Source organism: Fusarium sambucinum, chromosome IV (genome assembly GCF_050947815.1).
Source record: "Fusarium sambucinum isolate potato_lamoka chromosome IV, whole genome shotgun sequence".
Taxonomy (NCBI): domain Eukaryota; kingdom Fungi; phylum Ascomycota; class Sordariomycetes; order Hypocreales; family Nectriaceae; genus Fusarium; species Fusarium sambucinum.
Genome location: NC_139291.1, coordinates 6573587 through 6597720, shown reverse-complemented (window position 1 = coordinate 6597720; position 24134 = coordinate 6573587). Strand labels below are relative to the sequence as shown.

General features: G+C 49.3%; 6 protein-coding genes across 6 annotated transcripts; 4 read left to right on the top strand and 2 right to left on the bottom strand.

Annotated features, from left to right (window-relative positions):
- Positions 1–1478: 1478 nt before the first annotated feature.
- Positions 1479–4288, top strand: FSST1_002156 (3',5'-cyclic-nucleotide phosphodiesterase PDE2; the record flags this gene model as incomplete). Its single annotated transcript, XM_083228117.1, has 4 exons — positions 1479–1638; positions 1700–2536; positions 2594–3189; positions 3242–4288. 4 exons carry the CDS (start codon positions 1479–1481, stop codon positions 4286–4288), a joined length of 2640 nt encoding a protein of 879 aa, XP_083092338.1.
- A 1116-nt stretch (positions 4289–5404) lies between these two features.
- On the top strand, positions 5405–7707 carry FSST1_002155 (transcription factor domain-containing protein; the record flags this gene model as incomplete). Its single annotated transcript, XM_083228116.1, has 3 exons — positions 5405–5483; positions 5535–6675; positions 6729–7707. 3 exons carry the CDS (start codon positions 5405–5407, stop codon positions 7705–7707), a joined length of 2199 nt encoding a protein of 732 aa, XP_083092337.1.
- A 597-nt stretch (positions 7708–8304) lies between these two features.
- Positions 8305–9926, top strand: FSST1_002154 (major facilitator superfamily domain-containing protein; the record flags this gene model as incomplete). Its single annotated transcript, XM_083228115.1, has 3 exons — positions 8305–9298; positions 9354–9492; positions 9548–9926. The coding sequence occupies 3 exons, from the start codon at positions 8305–8307 to the stop codon at positions 9924–9926; spliced, it is 1512 nt and encodes a 503-aa protein (XP_083092336.1).
- Positions 9927–12013: 2087 nt separating this feature from the next.
- FSST1_002153 (uncharacterized protein) lies at positions 12014–13081 on the bottom strand (the record flags this gene model as incomplete). The annotated part of the gene is made up of 1 exon (XM_083228114.1): positions 12014–13081. The coding sequence occupies one exon, from the start codon at positions 13079–13081 to the stop codon at positions 12014–12016; it is 1068 nt and encodes a 355-aa protein (XP_083092335.1).
- A 6589-nt stretch (positions 13082–19670) lies between these two features.
- Positions 19671–22071, bottom strand: FSST1_002152 (uncharacterized protein; the record flags this gene model as incomplete). The annotated part of the gene is made up of 4 exons (XM_083228113.1): positions 19671–20300; positions 20351–20521; positions 20572–21672; positions 21730–22071. 4 exons carry the CDS (start codon positions 22069–22071, stop codon positions 19671–19673), a joined length of 2244 nt encoding a protein of 747 aa, XP_083092334.1.
- Positions 22072–22896: 825 nt separating this feature from the next.
- On the top strand, positions 22897–24040 carry FSST1_002151 (ketopantoate reductase PanE/ApbA-domain-containing protein; the record flags this gene model as incomplete). Its single annotated transcript, XM_083228112.1, has 3 exons — positions 22897–23098; positions 23169–23815; positions 23897–24040. The coding sequence occupies 3 exons, from the start codon at positions 22897–22899 to the stop codon at positions 24038–24040; spliced, it is 993 nt and encodes a 330-aa protein (XP_083092333.1).
- Positions 24041–24134: the final 94 nt, after the last annotated feature.

The following is a 24134-nucleotide window of genomic DNA, read 5'->3' as shown; positions in this document are numbered from 1 at the left end:
GTGCTGCGCTGCATCGCATTTCAGTCCGATCGAATCTAGTCCAGTGCCCTGGGCGCTTCTTTTTCAGCCACTGTCCTCTTCTGCTTTTCATATTTGACCACCATGTACGTAGTCGGCGGTTTTACAAGCCTCTCTTTTCCTTATCTCACCCACCCTTGTAAGGCTCTCTCAAGCTTCTCTTTTGTTCTGTTCCTCCTGTCATTACGTCGCACCATTAGTCTATCCCGCCCGTACCTACCCTGCCTAACAGGTACTGTACGCTGTGCTATAGTTACCTCACTCCATCGCGCTGCTTTTTGCCGCTACTGTACACTTCAATTGCTCCTCCTCCGCTTGCAGCCACGCTCGCAGATCTTCTCCTTCCTCCCCGGACCCGGTTACCGCGACTGTCGGTGCCCTTGCCCTGCCTTGGGGCCTTCCCTTATCCTTCCCTAGTCCTTCCATTCCCCGGCCAGGGTCAGACATCTTTTGCGTGCCGCTAAGCAGCTCTCGACCTGCAGTGCAGTACAGTAGGCAGGTAGTACCTGGGCTTGGACCAAGGAACGTCCTGTAAGCCAAAGTCCGGGCTGATACCTTCACATCATCACCCTGACACCATCCATTGTTCCTGGGCAGCCAGCGCACGCACTCCAGGCCAGCGACTACCATTGTTACTACTGTCGCTATTGCTGGTGCCGTCTTTGTGCGTACCTGCTCGTCTTGTCCTCAATTCCAACTTTCACTTCAACAACGTTCCTGCCTTATCTCTTTTCCTTCTTCTTTTCATCCGTCCCCTGCCCATTCCTTGTGGCCCTCTCCATCCCAGTCCAATCCGAATTTGGATCTGGAGTCTTCTTATCCCCTCCATTTACAATCCATCGCGTTTCCTCCTCCTGCGCCATCATTTTTCAAATCCCTCTCTTGTCCTATTCGCACCTTTTACCTTCACAAACGACTTTTGCGGCGTTCTTTCCCAACTCACCAGCTAATATCCGCCCCTCGCGTCTCAGCTTCGATTGGATTTTCGAATTAAACGAACCCTGCCGCCAACCGACAGCTCCCGCCACCGCGACGCCAGTTTGACAGTCTGTCCGACCCTCTCCAGGCGGAAACAACCATTTGGCTGTACCACCAAACTAGGTTCATTGAATCAACACGACTCGACAAACGTCGCATACGCCCACTCGGAGACAACTCGAAACCTGGGCCTCCACCCTTCGTTCTTACGACCAGTTCCTCGTATCGGCTCGAATGTCGTGCAGCTGCTAAGTCAATTTAGCTAGGTTGCTTCGCGATCACTGCATATTTCAATCACCACTTGAGACCCGGCCACAATCTGCTCGCACTCTTTAGGCCCTTCTTCAGCTGGACTTACGAAATAATCTGGTCTCCGGCATTGCGCGAGGCTATTTTAGTTTGTAAATCGCCTTATCTTGGTACAAATTTTCAAAACTGCCCGAAGGGCCACGGTGCTCCAGTCGCGAGACTGGTAGCTCTCCATGAGCACCATGGAACGCGCCTCCTGTCACATAATCTATGTCAATCGCAATGTGAGCCAAGACGGCTTGATTCGTCGTACTTCTGGCGACGCCGCATCCGATTGGGCAACGGATGAGGCTCGTCAGGTTGTACAGCCTTTGTTGGATGCCTTTGGCGACGGTTCGTTCTTCGTTATGATGTCGACATGAGTCATTTCTCCACTTACTAACAAATGATGCAGTCCACGTTTGCGCAACTGGAGGCGGCTGTTTGACGAAACTGTTTGAATTACAGGAGGGTTCCATGCTTGACTTGAAGCCAACTCTAGTACTGCTTGATACACCAAAAGACGATTCGATTCCTGACAGAAGGAGAAGGTTATCATCCCCCCCCCCCTCCTGTAATTCCTCATCAGAGAATGTCGACATTCACACCCCCGATGAAGATCTGTACGGCCTGGGCCTGTTGCAGAAAATTATCACCGAAGCGCACCTGCGTGGCATGTCTAAGCTTGTTGTCCCGATCCCGGTGATCAGTAATTCCGAGCCAGAACAACCCTACACTAATGGACAAATGACCGACGGTACTGTTGAGCAAATTCGTTTGCCATTGGCACCGCTCGACACGAATCGTCAACTCATAAGAAGATGCCTGGATCTGGGGGCCGTCGACGTCATTATTTGTCCAATGAGCACTAAGTGCATTACGAGTCTGGAAATTTGCGCTTATCGAGCCCACAGAGATGCAGCCAAGGAGCAATCAACCCTGTTAGAAATTAGACAAGGCCGAAAGCGCTCATGGGTTGGTGTCAACGAAGAGAAACCGTTCGCATATCTGCGCGAAGCGATGGTTTCTGGACTCATGAAGGGAATTTGCCGTTTAGGCACCAGCGACGACCAGATCAACAATGCTCATGTTGCTGTTTCCTCAGAACGGCAATCTGCCATCGCAGAAGCGATAGGAACCTGGCGCTTTTGTGCTCATTCGTTCACTGATGATGAGCTGTTGGTTGCTGCGATGGACATGTTTAGACACGCCTTAGCAATGCCTGAACTTGAGCGTTGGCGGATACATGCAGGTGTGTTTCCACTGTTTTGAACTGGTGTCGGCTATTCGCATACTGACTCAGCTCCAGATCAACTAATCAGCTTTCTCGTTGCTTGCCGTGCTGCATACAACAATTTTGTCCCGTATCACAATTTCCGCCATGTCGTGGATGTACTGCAAGCTACGTTCAATTTCCTGGTACACATTGGTGCTCTCGCACCCTATCCTTCGGGGGGGCCCGAACCCCCGCCAATGCCTGAAAAATCACCAATGGCTTCTCTCATCACTCCCTTTGAAGCTTTGACGCTTCTTATCACCGCTATTGGTCACGACGTTGGGCATCCGGGTGTGAATAACGGGTTCCTTGTGACGCTAAATGCTCCATTAGCCCAGCTGTACAACGATCGATCCGTTCTGGAGTCGTTCCACTGTGCAGCCTATTCACAGATCCTTCGCCGATACTGGCCATCCGCCTTTGAAGACACAAAGATGCGTAACCTTATGATTAGTTCCATATTGGCTACGGATATGGGCCTGCATTTCGATTATATGAAAAGGCTCGGAGATGTTCAAGAGCGACTTCAGGCGAGCAACACGACTGATGGATGGAATGGCCGGCAGATCGAAGAGAACAAGTCACTGGCTTGCTCGCTTCTCATCAAATGTGCCGACATCAGCAATGTGGTATGTTGCCATGTTCTCACTATGGCCGAGTCGAATGCTAACGAAAATTCAGGCACGAAGTCACGAAATAGCCTTGCAATGGACCTACATTTTATCAGAGGAATTCTCTCGACAGGCTTCAATGGAAAGTGAGCTCAGTATCCAGTCATCACTCATGACGCCGCCCAAGCAAGACATGGCTTCACTGGCTAAAGGCCAACTCGGTTTCATGAACCTGTTTGCCACCCCGCTGTTTCAGGGCGTTGCCGATATCATGCCCACTATGCAGTATACCGTCGACGAGCTTGAGATGAATAAGAGCCTCTTCGAGCTGAAACTTCAACAAGAGAAGGAAAAGCAGCCGTTAGACGATCCGGTCCGAAGGCGTCTCCTTAAAGAGGGTACATTCTCGCCGAGAACTATGAGCTTCGCGGTACCCCAAGAGGAGGAAAAGGAGGAGAAAAAGGACATGGCGCCGCTATTTGAAGCACTAGACCGAGCATCGGACACGACACCGGTTGGCAATGGTGAGCTTCCAATGCCACGTTCAGAGAGCGAGGACCTATCGCCGGCCGATAGTCAGAGGACAATGGGGCCATCATCCGTGAATGGTGCAGCTGTAGAATCTAAAGGTTCTGATGGATCAGTATCAACATTCGACGCGGTTAGAGAACTAGCGAACAGTGACCCGTTCCAGACGCAGACCAGGAGAGATTCAGCGAAACAGCGATCAAGCGAGACGACCGATGGAAGTGTATCTGGTGCTTGCTCGGGCGATTGGGTTTCGCAAGCCACAAGCGCCACAACGGGCAAGATGCCAATGTCACCAAGTACACGGGGTACGAGCATTGTGAGCAGGGACTCGACTGAACATGCAACCGGAATCCCAAAGATCAACGTCGATACAGCAAGTCTGAAAGAAAGCTCAGGAACACTTCGCCATGATTGTTCGCCCGTTGACGATGAGACGAGATCAGACGCGAGCACGACAGGCGGAAGTATTGGCAAAGCCGAAGGCAAATCACTACGGAAGAAGACAAGCAGATTCAGGATAAAGGACTTCCCCTTCTTCAGGAAACACAAGGGCGCAAACTCTCCATCCACCGCGGATACGACTTGATGAAGGAGGTATCACAGCACTCGTCAGTCAGAAGCGGAAAGGAGAACGATGGCCAGGACAACCGCCACGGGGAATTGATGGAGGCGAAGAAGCAAAAGAGCTGGGCGAGTCAGGCTTGTAGAGGGTTGTAACGGTCCAGTATTGTGGAATCGGTTATGTATAGGGTTTTATTTTTAAGGAAGTGTCGGTTTGAGTCGCCCTAATGTTGCAGTATATACTTGTACAATACCTGAGGATGGACGGGGCTTAGTGAAGAAGCTTGTCTGACTTGCAGCTCAGAGGACCCCGGTCGGGGGTTTGAGAGGGGATGAAACAAAGAAGCATATCCAGTCAGAAGCATCTGAGAATGGAACTGCGATTAGGGCCGGAACCGGGAAGGGCTACTGGCGTTGGCGCAAGGTTGGGATGGGATGGGCTGGAATTCGGACGGGACGGGACGATGACGAAGGAAATGTATCAAAATCAAGCAGTGCGGGAAGGGCACGAAAGGGATTTGCTTAGTCGTCTTGGGTTGGGCATATATGGTACAGGATGGATGATTGATGGACGTGGTGTTGGTGTTGATTGAGTCAGTACCTTCGTAGTTCATACGGCTGCGAGGCCATGATTGCTTGCATGCCAACGCATGAGATATCTTGTTAAATGATAAAGACACTTTGAAGCAAAAAAAGGAGAGGGTTAAAAACCCGCATTTCGCACATGTTATCACTCAGTAGGTGACCTAGACATAATGTTGTATTTGTGCTTGGGATCTCTAGCTAACGACTTACAAGGCGCTCTATAGATAGTAGTATTGGTTGGATATAGTTATGATCATTAAAATTATACACAGGTACCTATATGATAGTATTAATAAAACTGATTTTTACCTACATCCGTACGGTAAAAGTGTAGTGTACTGTACTCAAGAGTGGTACTCTGGTTTAGCACCACTCGGCTTTTGCATGAGTTGTGATTGGCCATAATTTCCGAGGGCGTGCCTTCCACAGTACATCATCCACTTGACCCACAAGGGAAAGACGACTACAGTTCCATTCCTTCCTAAAAAGAGCGATAACTTACACGCGGTGCATGCGTCGGAAGTTTCTCTTTTGTCGGCGAAATTGAACTTGCGATATGTCTTCGGAAAGGCCTAATACTACAACACGTGCTAGTACCGGAGAATCTCGACAGAATGTTAGCAGACGGAGGACCAGTATGTAAACGCATTTCGCTATTTGATAAGACCAGACCTCAGAAACATCAGTTTTTGTCCAAGTCACTAATCTGGGACCAGATGGAAGAGCATGCATAGCTTGCCATCAGCGCAAAGTCCGATGTGATATTCTTGAAAAGGGAACGCCATGCTCTCACTGTCGGTCACAAGATAAGCCCAATAGCTGCGTGATATACGAAAAGAAAAAGACCAGGTCTTCCCGTGTAGCTGTTCCACGCCCTTCAAGCCACGTTCCTCTTCAACCTCGTCGGATTGAACAGCATCGACAACAACCACTTCAGTCTGGCCAGCAATGCCTTACCGCTCCAGCTACTCCAAGCGCAGCGAGGCTCTGGCCAGAAGGCCCCGTCGACCCTATCGCTCGACCTAGTTCAGCAGTTGGGTATCAACACCACCATGACTCCCCTTTAACGATGCAAGACTCTGCCGAGAACGAAGAGACGTATGAGACGCGTAACCTCGCAGACTTTATAGGACAAGATCTCCCCAAGGTAGGCGAAATCTCGAGGTCTGAACGTCTCTTCTTCATCGGCACTGAGTTCTCCAACCTCAACTACCTCGTACGTCATCGAGCGTTGAGAATGGACCAAAAAGATGTCCTGCACTTTGGTACCCGTCGACTTGCTCGGAAAATCCCTTCGGTGCCTGAAGAGGCTCTAAAGCTGCCCCCTAAAGCACTGGCCGATGTGCTCGTCAGGGCCTACTTCGACCACGTAAACAGGGGGTTTCCCATTGTTGACGAGGATGAGTTCATGGAGATCTACAACGGGTCCGACGTACCAAAGCTGGTATCGCTTCCCTTGTTGAATGCAATATTTCTCGTGGGGGCACATGTCCTCTCATCGACTCGCGAGGATTGCCGTGCTAGCACGGATGTCTTCTTCCACAGAGCCAAGCTCCTATTTGACTATCGCTTCGAGCAGCATCGCGAGACATATCTGCAGGTTGCTCTTCTATTGACATGGCAGTGTGATAACCTTGAGGACATAGTTAGCAACAGTTGGCACTTGGTTGGCGTTGCGAGCCGGGTCGCGTTTGGAATGGGAATGCATCGCGAAACAAGGCCATCTACACTGAACGCCGTGGATAAACGTCAGTGGGTTAGGCTCTGGTGGTGTCTGTTTCAATTCGACGTTGTCGTCTCAGCCTCCTACGGTCGACCGCAGGCTATGTGAGATTCCATTTAACACTGCACTCTTTGAGTACTTTCACTAACATGAACAGACACCTCGAAGAATCAGACACGCCGATGCTTGATGAAAGCCATTTTCAAGGCATCCCTGAAGCAAACACGGCCTTTGCCATCGAACATACGAAGCTCTGCATAATCTTCTCTAGGGCCATGAAAAGACGGGTAGCGTTGAAAGCTACGGAAGCTGATCGAGTTGCAGCGACGAAACAAGCCGACGAAGAACTTGCCGAGTTTATAACTCAACTACCGCATATTCTGCAGCTACCGCCTTCGGAGCCGAATAGTTGGCAGGCCACTCTCCATCTTTCGTACAACAACTTTCTCATCCTCCTTCACCGACCTCGACCCCATCAAGAACCAAGCCAGCTCTCCGCCGATTCTGCCATGAATCTCAGTATCTGCAGTGACGCCGCCATGGCCATCAACTCCATCTTTGAATCTCTCCGGTCGAGGAACACGTTGTGCAATTTATGGATGCCCTCGATGCATGTGTTGTTTACTTGTCTACTGCATGTTGCCACTGAGCTGAACTCACCTAATCCTCTCGTCGCTGCAAAGTCATCACGCATGTTTGATTCTCTTCTGCATACTCTGCGCGACATGTCACAGTATTGGATATATGCCAAGAGTTTGTTGCGTCTATTTGAGGAGCGGGCGATGTGGACTAAAAGAACAAGGAGTCGCACACAAGGACCCGAAGAGCGAGCATCACCGGATAATGATAGCGTTGATACACCCGGGTTTCCTCTTGGATCAACCCCTCTTGATGACCCCAGCGGTATTCAAAATCCCATGCAAATTCCAGGAGGACCAGCGTATGGCTTCAATTTTGACTTTGGTAGTGGTTTGGGGAGTCAAGGTGCACAGCAAGAGCTTTCTTATGGTACTAGCTTTGTTGGTAATGACCTTGATATGACTGGAGGTGACAACACCGAGGGGATGAATTTGTTACCGGTTCCTTCGGTGCTGGAGTTTTTGTTAGCTGGAGTTGATAATCAGTATGACTTCTGATCTTGAGCCTAATATTAATTAGATTACAATGACTTATCTCTGCCATATTATATGCATGATTCATTGCCTATTTTCCTTGCATGTGAAAGTCCATCTAAACCCCCACGCTGACTCCAGAATAAAAGGGCATTTGGCATGATCCATGATCATTCTAGACTTTTCTTTTTGCAGACTACCCAGCAAAAACACGCCCTAAGGCTCGGAGCGAGAAAAAAAAATCATAAACTACTGCTTTCTAGACAAGGATCTTCTGACCGTCTCGGAAGTCTTGAACCAATCGTCTCTCACCCTTGTCTCGTCTCGAGAATTACTACTTCGAAAGCATCAACGCCATCGGTGAGATCAGACCAATCACGATACACAGAGCCTCATCGACTTATACATCAAAAACCGAAAGGTCGCGCCCTTCGACTACGGTGAGAGAAGATTGGAATTGTAATCCAAGAAAAATATTATCAATATCCACTGTGGAAACGTGGTCGTGGAGATGGGAGATGTTGTTTTACTATTTAGATAGAATGAGTCCATCCTTTGCTTCGGCTCAATTCATCTTAGCTATATGTATACATAATAAGACTTTGTGATTTATTAAAAATCATGGGTTTGAACGACACTCAACTATTTGGCCAAGATGCCACAAGACACAACACAACAACTGTCGATATCGAAAACAGACATGACTCTTCAGATGAATCCGCCTGGTCTGATACAGAGTCTTGGGATCCCCTCAAGCTCTCCCCTATGAGAAAACTTCACATTATCATTGCTGGTTTCACCTGCACCTTCAATGGAAACTTTGGCTCCTCCATGCCCTCGGGAGCTCTCGATATCATTGCCGAGAAGTTCAACGTCACAGATCCCGTTTACCTTATTCTCCTCAACTCTCTATACATGGTCGGCTACGTTCTCGGTCCTCTCCTCTTCGGCCCTCTAAGCGAGTACATTGGCCGTCGACCTGTTTTGATCGGTACATACTTGGGCTACATCCTATTCATGTTCCTTTCTTCTACATCGCCCAATTATGCAGCGCTCTTGGTCTTTAGGTTGCTCTGTGGTATTTCCGCTGCGGCTCCTACAACGGTTATTGGAGGACTCTATGCAGATATCCTTGACGATCCTTCAGTTAGAGGCAATGCCATGTCGCTTTACATGACCGTTACCACGATTGGTCCCTTGATCGGTCCTATCGTGTCTGGTTTCTCATCTACAGTCTCCTGGCGCTGGCCCTTCTGGATCGCCGGCATGATGGCAGTCGCAGGTCTTCCTCTAGTCCTCACCATCCCCGAGACATATGCTCCTGTTCTTCACAACAAGATGGTCAAGGCGCATATCAAGAGGAGAGAGAAGCAGAACAAGAAGAACAAGGTCGAGTCTACCGAGGAGGAGCCCTTGGAGCTAAAGCCTTTCAATGTTCGAAAGATCTTCTTCCGACCTATGAAGCTGCTCTTCACTGAGCCTATCCTTGCATCCACTTCAGTTTATCTCACTTTGGCCTATTCTGTCTTTTATCTCATGTTCCAGGCTTATCCTCGCGTATTTCAAGGATTTTACAATCTTTCTCCTGGAATGGCAGGGCTCGCTTATATCCCCTGTAAGTTCTATCTCGTGGGCATCACTAGCACTCGCACACTAACATAAAGTCGCAGTCTGTGTTGGTGTTATACTTTCTCTTGGAGTTTTTGCTATCTACACGCGATACCATGACAAGCAAACGGCCGCTGGTGCAGAGTGGACAAAGAACCACATCTATCGACGACTTCCTCTCGCTTGCATCGCTTCCCCTTGGTATGTTGCCCCTTTCTGAATAAACATTCAACTTTATACTAACGAACACCTACAGCATGGTTGTCTCACTCTTCTGGCTCGGCTGGACCGTCTGGCCTTCTGTATCCCCTATTGTTCCGACTCTCGGCGGCATCTTCTTCGGTCTCGGCTTCCAGCTTCTGTTCATGGGAATGACAAACTATCTCACTGACGTCTTCCGAAGTCACTCTGCCTCTGCTCTTGGTGCTGCTGCCATGCTGCGATCCATCGGCGCTACCACTCTGCCGCTTGCTGCTGACAGTATGTACACCAACTTGGGCATTCACTGGGCGCCTTCAGTCCTTGCCTTTATTGCTCTGGTCATGGGTGTTATTCCCTTTATCTTTATCAGATATGGTGATCGTCTGGCACGCAGCAGCAAGACCGCCCGGGAGGCGTTTGCCATCCAGGAATGAGCAACCTGATAGAGCTTGAGAGACGACTATACGACATCATTTTGAATTATGAACTAAAAGTGGGAAATACCTATCATTGCATATACGGCGTTTATCTAGATGTGAGACTTGGGTTTGTGGATTAGAACGGTATCCAAAGAATAATACTTAATCTTATCGGTGTCTTGATTAAAACGTTCTCGGGTGCCCCTTTTCACTGCACTGATGCTTATTCGGAACGTCAAAGGTTGTGTGCCTATCTCTTCTATGAGATCAAACCTCATGTCTTTAGACCACCAACACAACACATATCCAGCTTTACAATCAAGATACTACATAAATTCACTTCTCGTATTGCATCACGTTGGAGCCAAAGTTTTATTGAACATGTTTTTTATTTGTTTAGTTAATTAACTAATACTGCAACGACAAAACAACGAGCAGGGACGCGTTGTAGCAAAGCAGACTTGTCCGTGTGCAAGGAAATCGCCACCAGGGCGATCTGTTTCCTTGCACGCCATTTGTACCAGCATCTTCAACCGCTGGACTCATCAAAGGTCCAGAGAAGGGTGGTATACACTGCTCGGCAGTCACCGTTCCCTCCTCTTTGGCGGCTACCCATAGGTGCCATAACAAGTCTGGCAGACCAAGCTACTCTGTGACCTGTATGACACCAAGGGTTGTAGGGAGATGATCCTACATTCTGCCCTAAGCCATCCTCATCTTGACTCTCAGTACTTCAATCACCCCGAAAGTGAGCGGCTGTAAGATCCATCCTCGAAGCGGCGTCCTCCACTCACCCAGAGGCCCGTCTAGCAGGCTCAATTGGTAAAGTGGTTGTCACCTCAACTCGGCAATCTCCAGCCATTCATTTTCGGGGCGCTAAATACTTGAGAGTAAAGATGTTTTTGATGGTTGGCCAGGGCAGCGGCCAGACAGAGACTGCGCGATCAAGTCTGCACAGCAGATGTGGTGCACAGCTCATTGGAAGAATCCCATGATTTCACTCCGTCTTTCCATTCCCGCGCGTCAGGTTGAGTTTGGAACGCCGGCGCTGGGTGGTAATCCCGTTTGACAACCAGTGTCAAGCCTTCACGGGTATATTCCAGATATTTCCCAAGTGGCTTCGCGATGTGTAGTCGAGACGGCCTTGCGGTCAGAATTGGCGTCCTGGAGCCGGTCCAGTTACCATCTGTTGTGCTAGTCATCGTGCCGAATGAAGTGTGAAGCTCAGCGCTCGATAAGCTTTCGAAAAGAAGTCATGTTCGACGTCAAGCCGATTATTCGTGATTCCGTTCGTAAGTTGCATCATGTCTGAAAAGTAGTCGTCATTCGTCATCGAGTCGTAGGAAAGGTCGTCATTAAAGTAGAATCGTCGTGAATCGGGAAAAGCCAAGGAAAGAAGCAAGAATATGTGTCGATTCGAGTTGTTGAAATCTGGTGTTGTCCTTGTTGGGGGGTATCTTCCAAGAAGCCTCTCTAAACCGAACATATGAAAAGAAGAAGGAAAAAAGAAAGTTCCAAGGATATCAGCGAAGATTCCATAGAGAAGTTTCTGTCTCGGACTAGAGCCGAGCGTCGTGCATTGCTGCGTGTACGTCTTTTTCTTGAGAGCCAAAGATAACGGAAGGAAAAGGCCAAAATAAAACAAGCCGCCTGTATCGGGTCCCTGCCAGTTGTAAATGCATCCAAATACCCGCCCCGGATCCAGCCATGTGGTGTTGTGGTAGATGAAAGAAAAGTCCAGAGACGATAGGAGTTGTGTGAACGACCGTTGAAGAGGTGTTTCCCGGAGAGGAATAATAGACCAAATTCTCCGAAACCCAAAAGAACGCTTGCTATGAAGACAAAAGAAAAATATAAAAAAAAAAACAATCAAAAATTTCACCAAAAAAAAACAATGCGAGAGGGGATATTCTTAAGACTTGTTCGAAACACCGTTCCTTATGCAATAAACGCCGATATGCCGTGTCCATGATGGATGATAGTTCTATGCCGCTGCGAAATTTGAAAGCTTCAACTTTTCTCCGGGAAACGAGGAAGGGATTGGTGCAGTATTAGTAGCTCGAGGTCGTCACCACTGGATAGCTGTCCTGGGGCCCTGGTTGTCACATAATGGTTGCATACTCTTGGTATCGATCCCAGCCGAAGCCACTCATACCGCCCATGCCGCCCATGCTTCCCATTCCACCCATTCCACCCATGCCCATGCCGATACCGCATTGAGCGGGAGCAAGCATACTAGGAAGAGGAAGAGCGGGGATGGGGGCTGTCACTGGAGGCGAGCTCCAGTAGAAACCAGCAGTGGAGTGAGGCTGGGTGAAGGCGGGAGTAGGCGACAAGTCGCTCATGGTCATCGGTGCCCAGATGGGACTTGTGTTTGAGTCGACCGATGATGTGACGCTAGGGCTTGAAGGAAGCACTTGCCATGAGTCGACGGCAGCCAGGTTACCATGGTAGCCAGGTTGTGTCCACATGTTGTGAGCGGGAGAGCTGGGCAGCAGTGTGGGTTGTCGGACAACTTCAATGACGCGAGGAGGAGGAGGGGGTAGTAGAGGCTTCATAAGAGCGCTGATGTTGTTCTTGACCTCCTCACTCTTGCCGCAGAGCAGTTCGCCGGCACCCTCCTCCTCAAGACCCTCAAGGGCTGAGACGTGGGTGCGGAAAACAAACTTGTTGATGTCCTGGACAAAATCCTCGTGAAGCTTCTTGCACTGTTGCTCCTTGTCGGTCCAGTCGTATGTGTTGGCCTTAGCATCGACACAGTGGATCTCCTTATGGTACTCAACAAGAGCATCAATGGTATCTTTTGTGAGCTTGTAGGCGACCTCATTTCGCAGAACCATGTCGACGTGAACAATATAAGCCTCGACGTGAACGAGCTCATAGTTCATGATAGCCTCAACCAGGGGGTTGGCAGAATCACGCTTGAAATCAGACTCGGGTGTCTTGGGCAGCATGAGCGATGTCAATGTCCAGATGGCATTTGGCGATGATAGAGTCTCAGTAAGGCATCGCTGATGTTGAGGGACAGAGTTGAGAGGACGCTTGACACGGTTGATGCGCTTGAGTGTTTGTGTAAGCCAAGGCTCGATCTTTGAACCCAAGACGACGTTGACGGATGAAGCCCGAGGAGCGAAGGCGGCGGCCGACGCCGGAAGGAGTTGGACGGGCATGTTAGTGAAGCGGAGGCGGGGCGAAGAAAGTCTAAGCGGAGCGGAACGGAGCGGGGGGATGTCGCTGAACGGTACGGGAACGGAGACGTTTTAATAAACGTCAAACGTTTGTCGCTGCGTCTATCGCAAAGAATACGGCGCGGGGGGTATCGAACAAGAATTTATATATAAAAAAAAGAGATACGTCGGAAGACGGAGCAGAGCAGGGATTCGGGAGTTGTAGATGGGATAGGATAGTACTTGTGCGGGCGGAATGGCGTAGTAATAAGTTGTTTGGCGGCAAGGTACTATAGATATTGTCTTGTCGTATCTTTCTGGGTGAAATCACCTGCTAAGCTGCCGCAACCGAGTAAAAGAAAAGAGAACGTAGGACGAATTGCTCGTAAAGAAGAAGAAGAAGGGGAAAGGGAGAACGGAGGGTGGCAGGTGGTGTGGGGAGATGATATACGGGTTGGGTAAGGCAAGTAAGTGCTCTAACTATAGCGGTGGTAATGGTTGTGTGGGTAAAACCTGAACGGAAGGCGCTGGGATGGGTATTCCTTTTAGTTTAGTTTGGTACAACTTTGAGCGGGGGGCAGGAGCTAAAAAGCAGCCCTGTATTTTGTAGTATTTAGTGGTGGCTACAGGTGACGGCCCACTGGAAGAGGGAGCCAAGCCACCTCATCTTTTGCGCTGGCCATCGTCAGTCATCCATAGTTGCATTTTGGAGATGCCCGCAGATGCAATGCACGGCACTGACCACTTCCGGGGTGTCTCGGAGTAGAGGGTGTAAGTATTGTCTAGCGCAGTGTCGTAGGAAAGGTATTCTTCGGAGGAGGCGTGCGGCTGTGTTTTGACCTGCATTGCATATGCTGGCTGACCCAGGTAGGGCAGCCTAAGAGGCAATAATTCATGGCACGGCCTATCTGTACCTTGCGTATTGTCTTGTATTCCATGACAACAACAGGAACAGCGACTGCAGCTGAGGAGATGCATGCCGACGGCACACAAAAATGTTTTCTAGGGTATAATCTACTATGGCATTGGCATTGATTGAGTCACAACCTCAACAAATCCCAGTCTAGGGCAAAAACTTGGACGAGGAAAAAGGTGTAGTGTGGGTGTGGCGTTGGGTTAAGTACCGGTACTTGACATTGTAGCGACCACATGTACCCACTTCTATCCAGTATCAGTGTCAGTGCCAGTGGAGGCATCTCTGACTTGGTGATTCTCTTATTCGGACTCATCCAAGACACGACCTCTCTTTAGAGTTGCATCAACATTTCTCTCATAACTTTGTGTTTCCACTAACTAGGATCTCTAATGAATAAATCAATATCACATGTTCCTAAATCATCTCACCATTTAACGTCTTACCACACTCCGACGCTTAGACTATGCCATACCCTGTCCTAGCCGCTCTCCTGGCTTTGGCAGGAAACAAGAAACGAAACAACCGCCGGCGCTTCTCCCAATCCCCTGTCTCATCCTGGTCTGTTGTCTATTACAGAGTGGTAACTGTATGTGCCGTACTTGAGATTAGTGTGCGCCTTGGTAGCCGATCAAGCATATGTAGAGTAGTATACGATAGCCCCTAGTTGATATAGACTGTCGTCGTAACCACACTTGAACATTTACAAGCAAAATCTGAAAAGTGACAAGTTACGTTCCTGCAGCTTCACTAACAGGCCACTTTTGTTCGTTCTCACATCGTAACCTAGTTAGAAAATAGGCTAGTTCCTATACAACTCTTACAGAAGTTGGCCCGCTTCCTGACGATACTCTCTCTCTCTCTCTCTCTCTCTACACTTGCAGTATTATGCGACCTCCTCTTGGGCCGATCAATGGCTCATTACGACTCTTCCTGCATTGCCGAAGTCTACTCCTTTAAGCCTGTACTCCTATAACATGTTCTTCCTAGCACATTGACCCTTGCCTGCCGAGTGTTTCCGTAGCTCACAATCACAAGCAAGCGAGGGGGACCTTTGAACTTTTGAAGGAGGGGGTATTTTGAAGCGCCGCTTATGCAAGCTTCAAAATCTGGCAAAGCCTTCAGGGCGGATCTGGCCAGCGTCTCTGTTTCCACAAGAGACATCTGCCGTCCTGCTCATTCGTGCCCTCACGCTGGATGGGCCGAGCAGAGACAATGATGTGCTCCGTTATTCCGTGTTCCACAATCTTCGAGGCACGCACAACTCGGTCCATCACACCCTAATCGGGACTTTGTGAATCGCCCTCGATTGTCCTTGGACGAGCTGACACCTCAGGATCTTCAGCTGCTGAAGACATGGTAATACTGTGATATCAACGACGTGACCATCCTGTCAATGAGGATGCAACAGACGCTTTGTCCAGCCAAGAGCACTGCTATGAGATGACATGCATAACATACGCATAGCATAGCACCTGCCTGCCTACCTGCACTACCAGATGCACGAATGCTCGGCTTTTCGACGTAGTTGCATGAGTTCTTTAGCTGGTTTAGTGACCAATATCAAGCCCACTTGGTTAATGTGAGTCGCCATGCCCCCGCCGTGAATATTATCACTTTTGTCAACCGATGATACCAACTGCACCGTCGCAGACGTGACAGTAAACTTGTGGTTCTAGGACCGGCCGACAAGCCTTGATCCCCGTCCTCCGCCCTACTCTTAAGATTGAGGCACATCTAAGGGGCATCTTCACCCTCAACGGCTCGGTCCCCATCAGGTTGCGGTCGCTCCCGTCGCTCCCGTCTCGTCTTTAAGGGGAAATCAGGTTTCTCACGATGTGGTTGGCCATAAGAGATGACAAGATCCCTTCAAGTTTCCTAAGCTGAGGAGACATGATCCATGCATCATCAAACCCTAGGTCCTAATTACCAGAAAAGGAGAGGACACTTATCCAGATGAGAGGAAGGGGAAGAGCGTGGAGGTTAGATCAGGGCCGGTGAGGGGGGGGAGGATGGGATCCCAAAAGACTGGAGAGAAACGAGAGCCCATCGATGGCTGGTACGAACAAGAGCCATCCATGCTAGTGTCAGACGTGAGGTGAGGCTCTCATGGAAGTGCACTTACAGCGCCTGATTGGTTGGTAGAAAGACGCTATGAACCAATCACAACAAAAGACATTTCTCGGCTCTAGTCCCAGCATCCAATCATGATTCATGGATGGCTCAAGACAAAGAGAGCTGGGGAGACCAGGCAAAGGGTCATGGAGTCGTCGGAAAACCCAATCCTAAAGAGGAATTTGAGTTACTTTGTCAAGTTCAGAAACTCTCCAGGAGGCGCTTGACCTTTGGTGATGGTTGGTGTTGGAGTCAAAGCTCCATCTTTCCATCCTCGTCATGGCTCGATCCGTCCGCTACGGGTTGTTGGAGACTCGATGCATTCCAGGGAGTGGGCACTGGGACCGAATATCGACAAGATCCTTGTGAGTTTTCTTGGAGAAATATTCAAGGGGTCGCCTCCGCATAGGAGGTCGGGCAAGCGGTCGCTTTCCCTCCTGTTGTTGGACCTCGTGGTACTGTTCTAGAAGCATAAGAGTATCAGACAATTTACCCTTGCATGACCGCGCGGCCAATGGCCATTACCTGAGGAGGCCATGTCTGTCGAAACGAATGATATGTGCGCCGCGTTCACAGACGCGACTGTCAGGCACTGCAATTGATGCTACAACACCACCTAGTGTCAAGTTGGATGGACGGAAAATGGCTGGCTGGGTCTGCTGATCGTTCGGCCGCTTGCCGGATCCCAAGACTCGAGAGGGAAAAAGATTCAACACGGGCACGTGCATCCCCAATATTGTCTTGCAAGGACCTTAAGGTACTAGGTACCGATACCAACGACGGTACAATACGGTTGTACTGTTGAAAAGTGAGGAAATGCAAGGTTCATCAGGTACGAATTGGGAGTGCCACTGACCCGGTACTGTGGCGCAGTCTACGTACCCTGTACTATTTTTGGGGTCCAGGAATGCTTGATAGTTGCGTTGCCCAGATTTACCCTTTGGATGTTTGGACTATCAGGATGCTAGTTAGTAGATCTTTAGGACTACTGATCTACAATTCTATTCTGTAAACTACACAAATCTGCCTTTCTCTATACCCATTCCAATAGCGCATGAATATGCATGCAGCAGGCATATTGTAAAGTACGACCGAAACGGAGGATCCGCATCCGTTCTCCAGCCGTGGTCGCTCACTCGTAACCTGCAGAAGAATTTTCTATGTCTTCGTCATAAGTCGGTCACATGAGAATGTCATTCTGTTTCATGGGGCTGCGCAGTGTGTGTGCTTGCCAGAAACCCCATGTTTCACAACGTCTCTCTCTGTAGCCGCCCTCGGAGTCTGTAATGCCGCAGTGACGTCGCTCGCTAAATCACGGGACCCTGGAACACGGTTCACTTGTAGGTTTTACACAGATCGAGTTTTTCTTACCGGTGAGATTAATGCACGGTCAGATCAGATGTGGCTCTTGCAGCTAGAATTTGGTCGCTTATTTGGCCGACCGAATGCATGTTTATTTGGCTGCCTGGTAAGCTGAGTAAGTGTCTGTACGTACAATTTGTATTTTGTGATCGTCAATGTGGCTTTGTAGTTGTGTCCCGCAGCATCCGAATATAGGGTAGATGAATCGCCAAGGGGAAGCAACCAGGATACCATTTTCGATATCATAATGATGCTTTTAGTCTAGCGTGTTCGGCTCATTGTTGAAACTTCAGTCAAAGTAATCACTGATGCCAAAAATAACACAAAATCGAGGGATCTCAATGACAGAATAGGACGGGATTGACATCGAAAGACCGGAGCGGCGCGGACCCGAGGACGGCAAAAAGGTCCCACAAAAGCCGACCGGTGACAAGACGGACAAGTCCGATAATGTGGCTGATCATACCAGGGATGTGATACCTAATGAGGAAGTGGCCCCGGAAGCTGGGGCTTTGAACAAGTCAGTCCAGCACTTGTCAACGTTGACTAACAAAGTCGGTAAGAAAATTCATAGGCAACAGATACAGTATTTTCGCATACCGCCCAGGCTCTTGGCTACGTATTCGCGAGAAAGTGCAAGGCATCTTTTTTTTTTTTTCAATTATCGAAATTTGTGCGTTCATGCTACATACACTCCCAGCTTATGACATTTACGTCTATGGTTAGAGTTTAGGTTGGGTTTGTTTTAGTGTGATCTCGAAATAGATTGCAAGTTATTGTTGGTTCAGCACCTACAAAGGAGTCTGTGAGATGATCTTCAACTAGTGTGACTTTATGGTGGTAGCGCATGTAGTTTATTGTTTTTGATTGTATCTGACATTTGTAGAACAATCGCAATTAAGAATCAAAGTAGTCATCTTGATCACTGAATACATACCTGCTAAAAGATATCCCATCACTTGAAAGTTGGTAGGTACCCTGCCAGTGGTTGAGGTCATCCCCAACCGTTTGGCGCTCTGGCCAAGTATTTCTCCCATGACGTCGAATCTTGATTCCATCGTCACTTTGATCCATATCGTAACCCTTACCTTACAATAGTGACATGGCTTTCCGGTTATTTCCCTTGCGCTTTGTTCCCTTGAACAGCTGAATTACTACCAAGCAACTCACCCACTAATACCGCTGATCCTAGCTCGGCATTGAAATATTACAACTATGTTGGAGTAGAGGCATGTCAAAGTCGGACGTGGCTTGCAGATCTCCGGGTGGCTGTGCTCGCTTGTGGCGTGTCCCCCACAAACACGCATTGGGAGGCCTACACTATGACTAGATCGGTACTACCATCAACCGAGGCAGGTTAGATACTGCTACCTTGGTACTAGGGAGAAAGACCGTTGAGAGAGCCTCACTGATGACTCTCAAGCCTCATGCAAAACGTGGCACCAACAACCGCTCCCTCGGATATGGGGCCATAGCTTTGAAACGTTGACTGTTGCTTTTGCAAGGTTTGAAATATAGAGGATGCCTAAGCTAGTACCGATACTGTACTGTAACGTATCCATTTTGCGATAGGTAGTTTAGTTGAGCTATGACTAGTACCATGTAAATAGCATTTTTGCCTTTGCCATCTCAACATCCATGCTGACTTGACCTTGTACGTACATACACTCAAAAAAACTTACTCACACTGACAGCTCAGTAACAATCCATGTCCGCTCTGCTGGCCACATGACATGGCTGTGGCTCAAGTTTCAATGCACCTCACCCCTGACCCGAGTCACTTTTTGTGCCTTCAACGTGGGAAACAACTTCGGACCTGTTTCATCCCAGAGCCCTAGTTAGACGACACTACTGTACAGTGGAAACAAGACCAACGAATCCAAGAATTGCCGAGAATGGCAATGCCTGCCAAACAGCAACTTTGCTTTACGAGTTAATGTCACTTTGTTGCCCAGATATGCCGTAGCAAGGGGCTCGTTGTTGACTCATGTGGATTAGACTGGACCATGGGCCACAGCTCTGTCAAGCCAACCCCCTTGCATACATCTCCTAAGAGATAACACCCAGTCATTGATAGGATGACAATATCATTACACACAGATTACAGCAATTCCAGTTCGCTTCCAGCTGCAGTACGGTACAATGCAGTATGTACATTCATACATGCGCCTTAGTTCAATATCACTCACTTCACTCACTCTCTCACGCCCTGAGGTCTGCGTCCACGCCGCGCGATATCCAATCCGCAATGGCCATGATGGTGATCATGGGATTCACGCCACTTGCGCTGGGAAACACGCTCCCGTCTGCAACGTACAGATTCTCTGTGTCCCAGACCCGACCCTTCTCGTCCACCACGCCCTCGTCCATGCTTGCGCTCATACGGCACGTGCCCATCTGATGGGCCGAGCCCCATGTTGTCGTTGGCGGTTTGTTGCCCACTTCACGTACGCGGGCGAGCCAGGCGGCAAAGGCTGGGTCGCTGGTCTCTGGGTCGGCCACTGGTCCCTGAGAGTCCAGAGAAAGCTCCGATGAGCTCTCTCCGCTGCGGAGAAAGGGTTCCAGACCGGGGAGGAGAGGGCGTATCTCAGCTGCTCCCGTGACATAGCAGATCTTGGCTAGACCTTCCACGCCCTGCATGGTATGGGCTCGATCATAGTCTGAGGTAGTATAGTCAATGCGAGGTTGGCCAGTCGATGGGTCTGGAAAGACCCTGCCTCCATCGCGGTCTCTTGTTAATGAGATCCATGCATCCATGTGATGGTATTTCGTCATATGAAGTTTTGCATTCAAGCCCCCCAGCCATGAGGGTTGAGATAGAATGGTAAACGGCTACAACAAGTCAGAAATGATTCGACAACACTCTCGGACTTGCTACTTACCACCATGCATGTAGTCTCCAGTTTGGCTCCGTAACCACTACCATCGGTGTTATCGAACTCCGAAGAGTAGCTCGTGATGATGCCTCCCTCCCAAGGCCTGGTTTCTTCCTTGTATACTGCTGTGACGAAGTTGCATGGATGTATGTGCAGATTAGCTCCCACATGTTGGTTCTGGATGAATTAGCCAATGGCCACGGTTCGATGCCGACAAGGAAACGTACAGTAATGCCGCTCTTCATGAGAACGAGCGGACTCCATATTGAGCCGGCCGCAAGGATCACCTTCTTGGCTTTGACTACGACCCGTCTCTTGACTCTATCACCAACCGAATCATTCACGCCTCCTTTGCTATCCCTTGAAAGCCAGTCCCCTTCGACACCAATAGCAGTCTGTCCATCAGAATCAAATATGACCTTATCCACTTGAAATCCTTCCATGAATTGCGCACCGGCTTTGGCGGCATCCGGTAGCCAGCTTGTGGCTGGACCTCTCTTCTCAGCCAGACCACAGCCTAGATGACACTGACCACAAAAGTGCTCTCTGCCACCCGTGTTGACAGGAGCGGGAGATGACGTCCATCCGAGCTTACTTGAGCCATTTAGAAGGACCTTGTTGCGGTGATTATGTCGTATCCGATCAGTGCTCGCCCCCTGAAACTCCCACACGCGGTCTAAGCACTCGTCAAATGCAGGAGATGTGAAGAGAGGAAGCCCGGAATCTGCCCATTCCTTTCGCACAAAGTCCTGGGGCTTGAGACATACACTCCAGTTGACCGTGCCTCCTCCGCCCCAAGTGCTGCCAGCAGTCACCGTCGCTCCCGAGTCCTCTGTCGTGAAGAAGCCACCACTATCATATAAATGAGCGCAGGCTGCTTCCTGTGACATGGGGAGGTGCTTGGCAGGGTAGTGATAGGCTTTGTCCACAACAAGGACTTTGTGACCAGCCTCTGCTAGGTTTTTGGCAGACACGCTTGCACCGCAACCAGAGCCGACAATGACAACATCAGTCTTGATGATATGCGGTTCATCATCAGCCTCGATTTGGATGAAGCTGTAATCGAACGACTCCTTTGGCTGCCAGTGCTGGGGCGTATCTGAGTAGCCCGATAGCTGGGGCAGGAGTGAGCTAGCCTGTGCATATGACTTGAAGGAGAGCGATGACATTGTTTTGGCCAACGCTGACCAGCGCTCGCGAGGCGAGGTGGCCCATGATTTGATAATGGCTTCGCGGACATGGGTAGGCTGATTGTATATGGGCTGCCAGTAGCCAGTGATGAAGTAGCTGCCCGGACGGGTCCTTTCCAGTATGTCTAGCTTAGCTTCCTGGTATATCAGAATGATATTTGATTAAACTCACGACATTAGGCTTAATAAACCGGCCAGACGTTTTTGCTGCGCTGGAGGGGAGCAAGCCAGAGTCCTCATGAGGTTATCCCTGACGCGCTCGTCATGGGCAGGCCTGTCTTGGAGAAAGGCACGAATATTTTCCTTTGTGGCTGGAGCAGCCAAGGACTTTGTGCTCGTCTCTAGAACATGATCGATCTCACGGTCAGGCAGCTGAATCTGACCCTGCTCGTCTGTCACAGCAGATTCGGAGGTGATGGAAGGCAAAACACCATCGACGAGTGCAAAGAGAACGTCCCATTGGATGGGAGTGAAGAAGTCGAATGGTGGAGCATCCGGTAAAGCCGTGGGAACAGGATGAGGTTGTGGAACGGTCATGATATAATGACGATGAAAACGAGGAAAGTAGTTGGACGAGGAGAGAGTTTGAGACGCTTCTGTCTCACATTCGCTTGACACAAGCCCAAAACATACAGGCACAGGACTATATATGCATGTAGATAATTGGCAACGGGAAAGTTTAGATCCATTTTCTGGAGAAGATTTGGCCTGTGCCACTGGACTAACTCGGTAGGCCTAGACTAGGGAAAGAACAGGGGCCTGTTAGCCTACCTGCCTGTCTTTTGTTATTTGTGACAGCTGCAACTACAACTATCGCCATCCATTCCTCCTAAACTTTGGCGATAAAAGTGAGGGGAAGCTCTCCAAAAGCGGAAAGGTTTCCCATAAGTCAACTGATAGTCTGCCATAATAACAGGAATATCCTCGGCAGCGAGACTCAATCTCGTGATAATTGATCCTCGACAGGTTTAGTTTGCGAGAAAGCCAACACTTTGCCAGGTCACAGGGATCACCATCAAGCGAGCAGGACAAAGATTCGGCATTCCAGCGGGAAGATGGGTATGTTGCACTGCGACTGAACCTGATACACCATCCATCCATCCATGCTCTTTACAATGAAGCTGTTCCTTGAGTACTTAATTTGTATTTTGTGATAATTTGTAGACTAGCAACTAATATCATATAGATATATATATCTAGGTATCGCTTACTATTCTTAATCATGTAGTTGGTTGCCCAATCATGTCAACTCTTGAATGAGAACCTGCCCCGCCCGGGTATTGAAAGGGCGCCCTCTCTACAAGAAGTGACTATTTACTTGTCATCTTATCTAAACCTGACATTACATATCAAAATCAAGAAATGGAGAAAGGAAAGGACAAGGCAAGAATCCTGCTCGTTGGCTGCGGAGGAATTGGTTGCATGGCTGCCCTGAATCTTGAATTCGGGGGACAAGCTCAAGTGACAGCTGTATTGCGCTCAAGCTATCAGATAGTCAAAGAGCAAGGCTTCACCATCAATTCTGTCGATCACGGCCAAGTTCGGGGGTTCAAACCAACTGAAAGTAGGTTGAGTTACACCATAACCGCAATCGATTTGACGCCCTGCTCTGCTTTGCTGACAATGGTACACAGTCCTATCAACTGTACCTGATGTCTCCCAATCCGGTATCTCACCCTTTGACTACATTATCTGTGCCACCAAGAACACCCCAGATGTATCTACGCCTGTGGCCGAACTGATCCGCCCTGCTGTTACGCCCGGTCACTCTACCATCTTACTCCTCCAGAACGGACTCAACATCGAGGTTCCCCTCCTTGAGGCCTTCCCTGACAATGTCATCCTTTCAGGCATAAGCCTCTGCGGCTCATCTGAACCTGAATCCGGAGCCATTGAGCACAACATACACGATGAGCTGCGGATCGGACCCTTTCGTGACGTAGGCAACGCTGCGGATCGGGCAAAGGATATTGTAGCCCGATACAACGCAGGAGGGCGCTGCACCTGCCACTACGACTCCAACGTCACGCTCTCGCGATGGAAGAAGCTTCTTTACAATGGCGTATACAATCCGGTTGCCGCCCTGACCAGATTAGACACGGGTGATCTACAACTTTGTCCTGGTCTTGTCGATGAAGTTGTGCGGCCTGGGATGAAAGAGATCCAAGCTGCTGCGGCTGCTTGTGGACAAGAGATTACAGATGAAATGATCGAAGCTACCATTACGACCGAGCCGATTGAAGCCCATGTTCCGCCAAGTATGTTGGTGGATGTCCGAAAGGTAAGTAACGTACTCTGCGCCAATGTTAGTGCCTTGGCTGCTCACGTAGCCATCTTTATACCCTTGCTGACATATCTTTAGAGCCAGTACATCGAGTTTGAAAACCTCATTGGAGAGCCCCTTCGTTGCGCAAAGGCCCGGCATGTTGCAACTCCTATCCTGCAGAATCATTATTCGCTGGCAAAGAGTTATCAGTGGAAGCTTAAGAGCAAGAGGGCCGTTTGAGCAACAGTCGAATGCGAAACACTCCTCACTTACTCATCCCAGTGGTTTCGGAGGATTTTTGTACTTCTCCGACATGATTTTTGATGCAACTCAC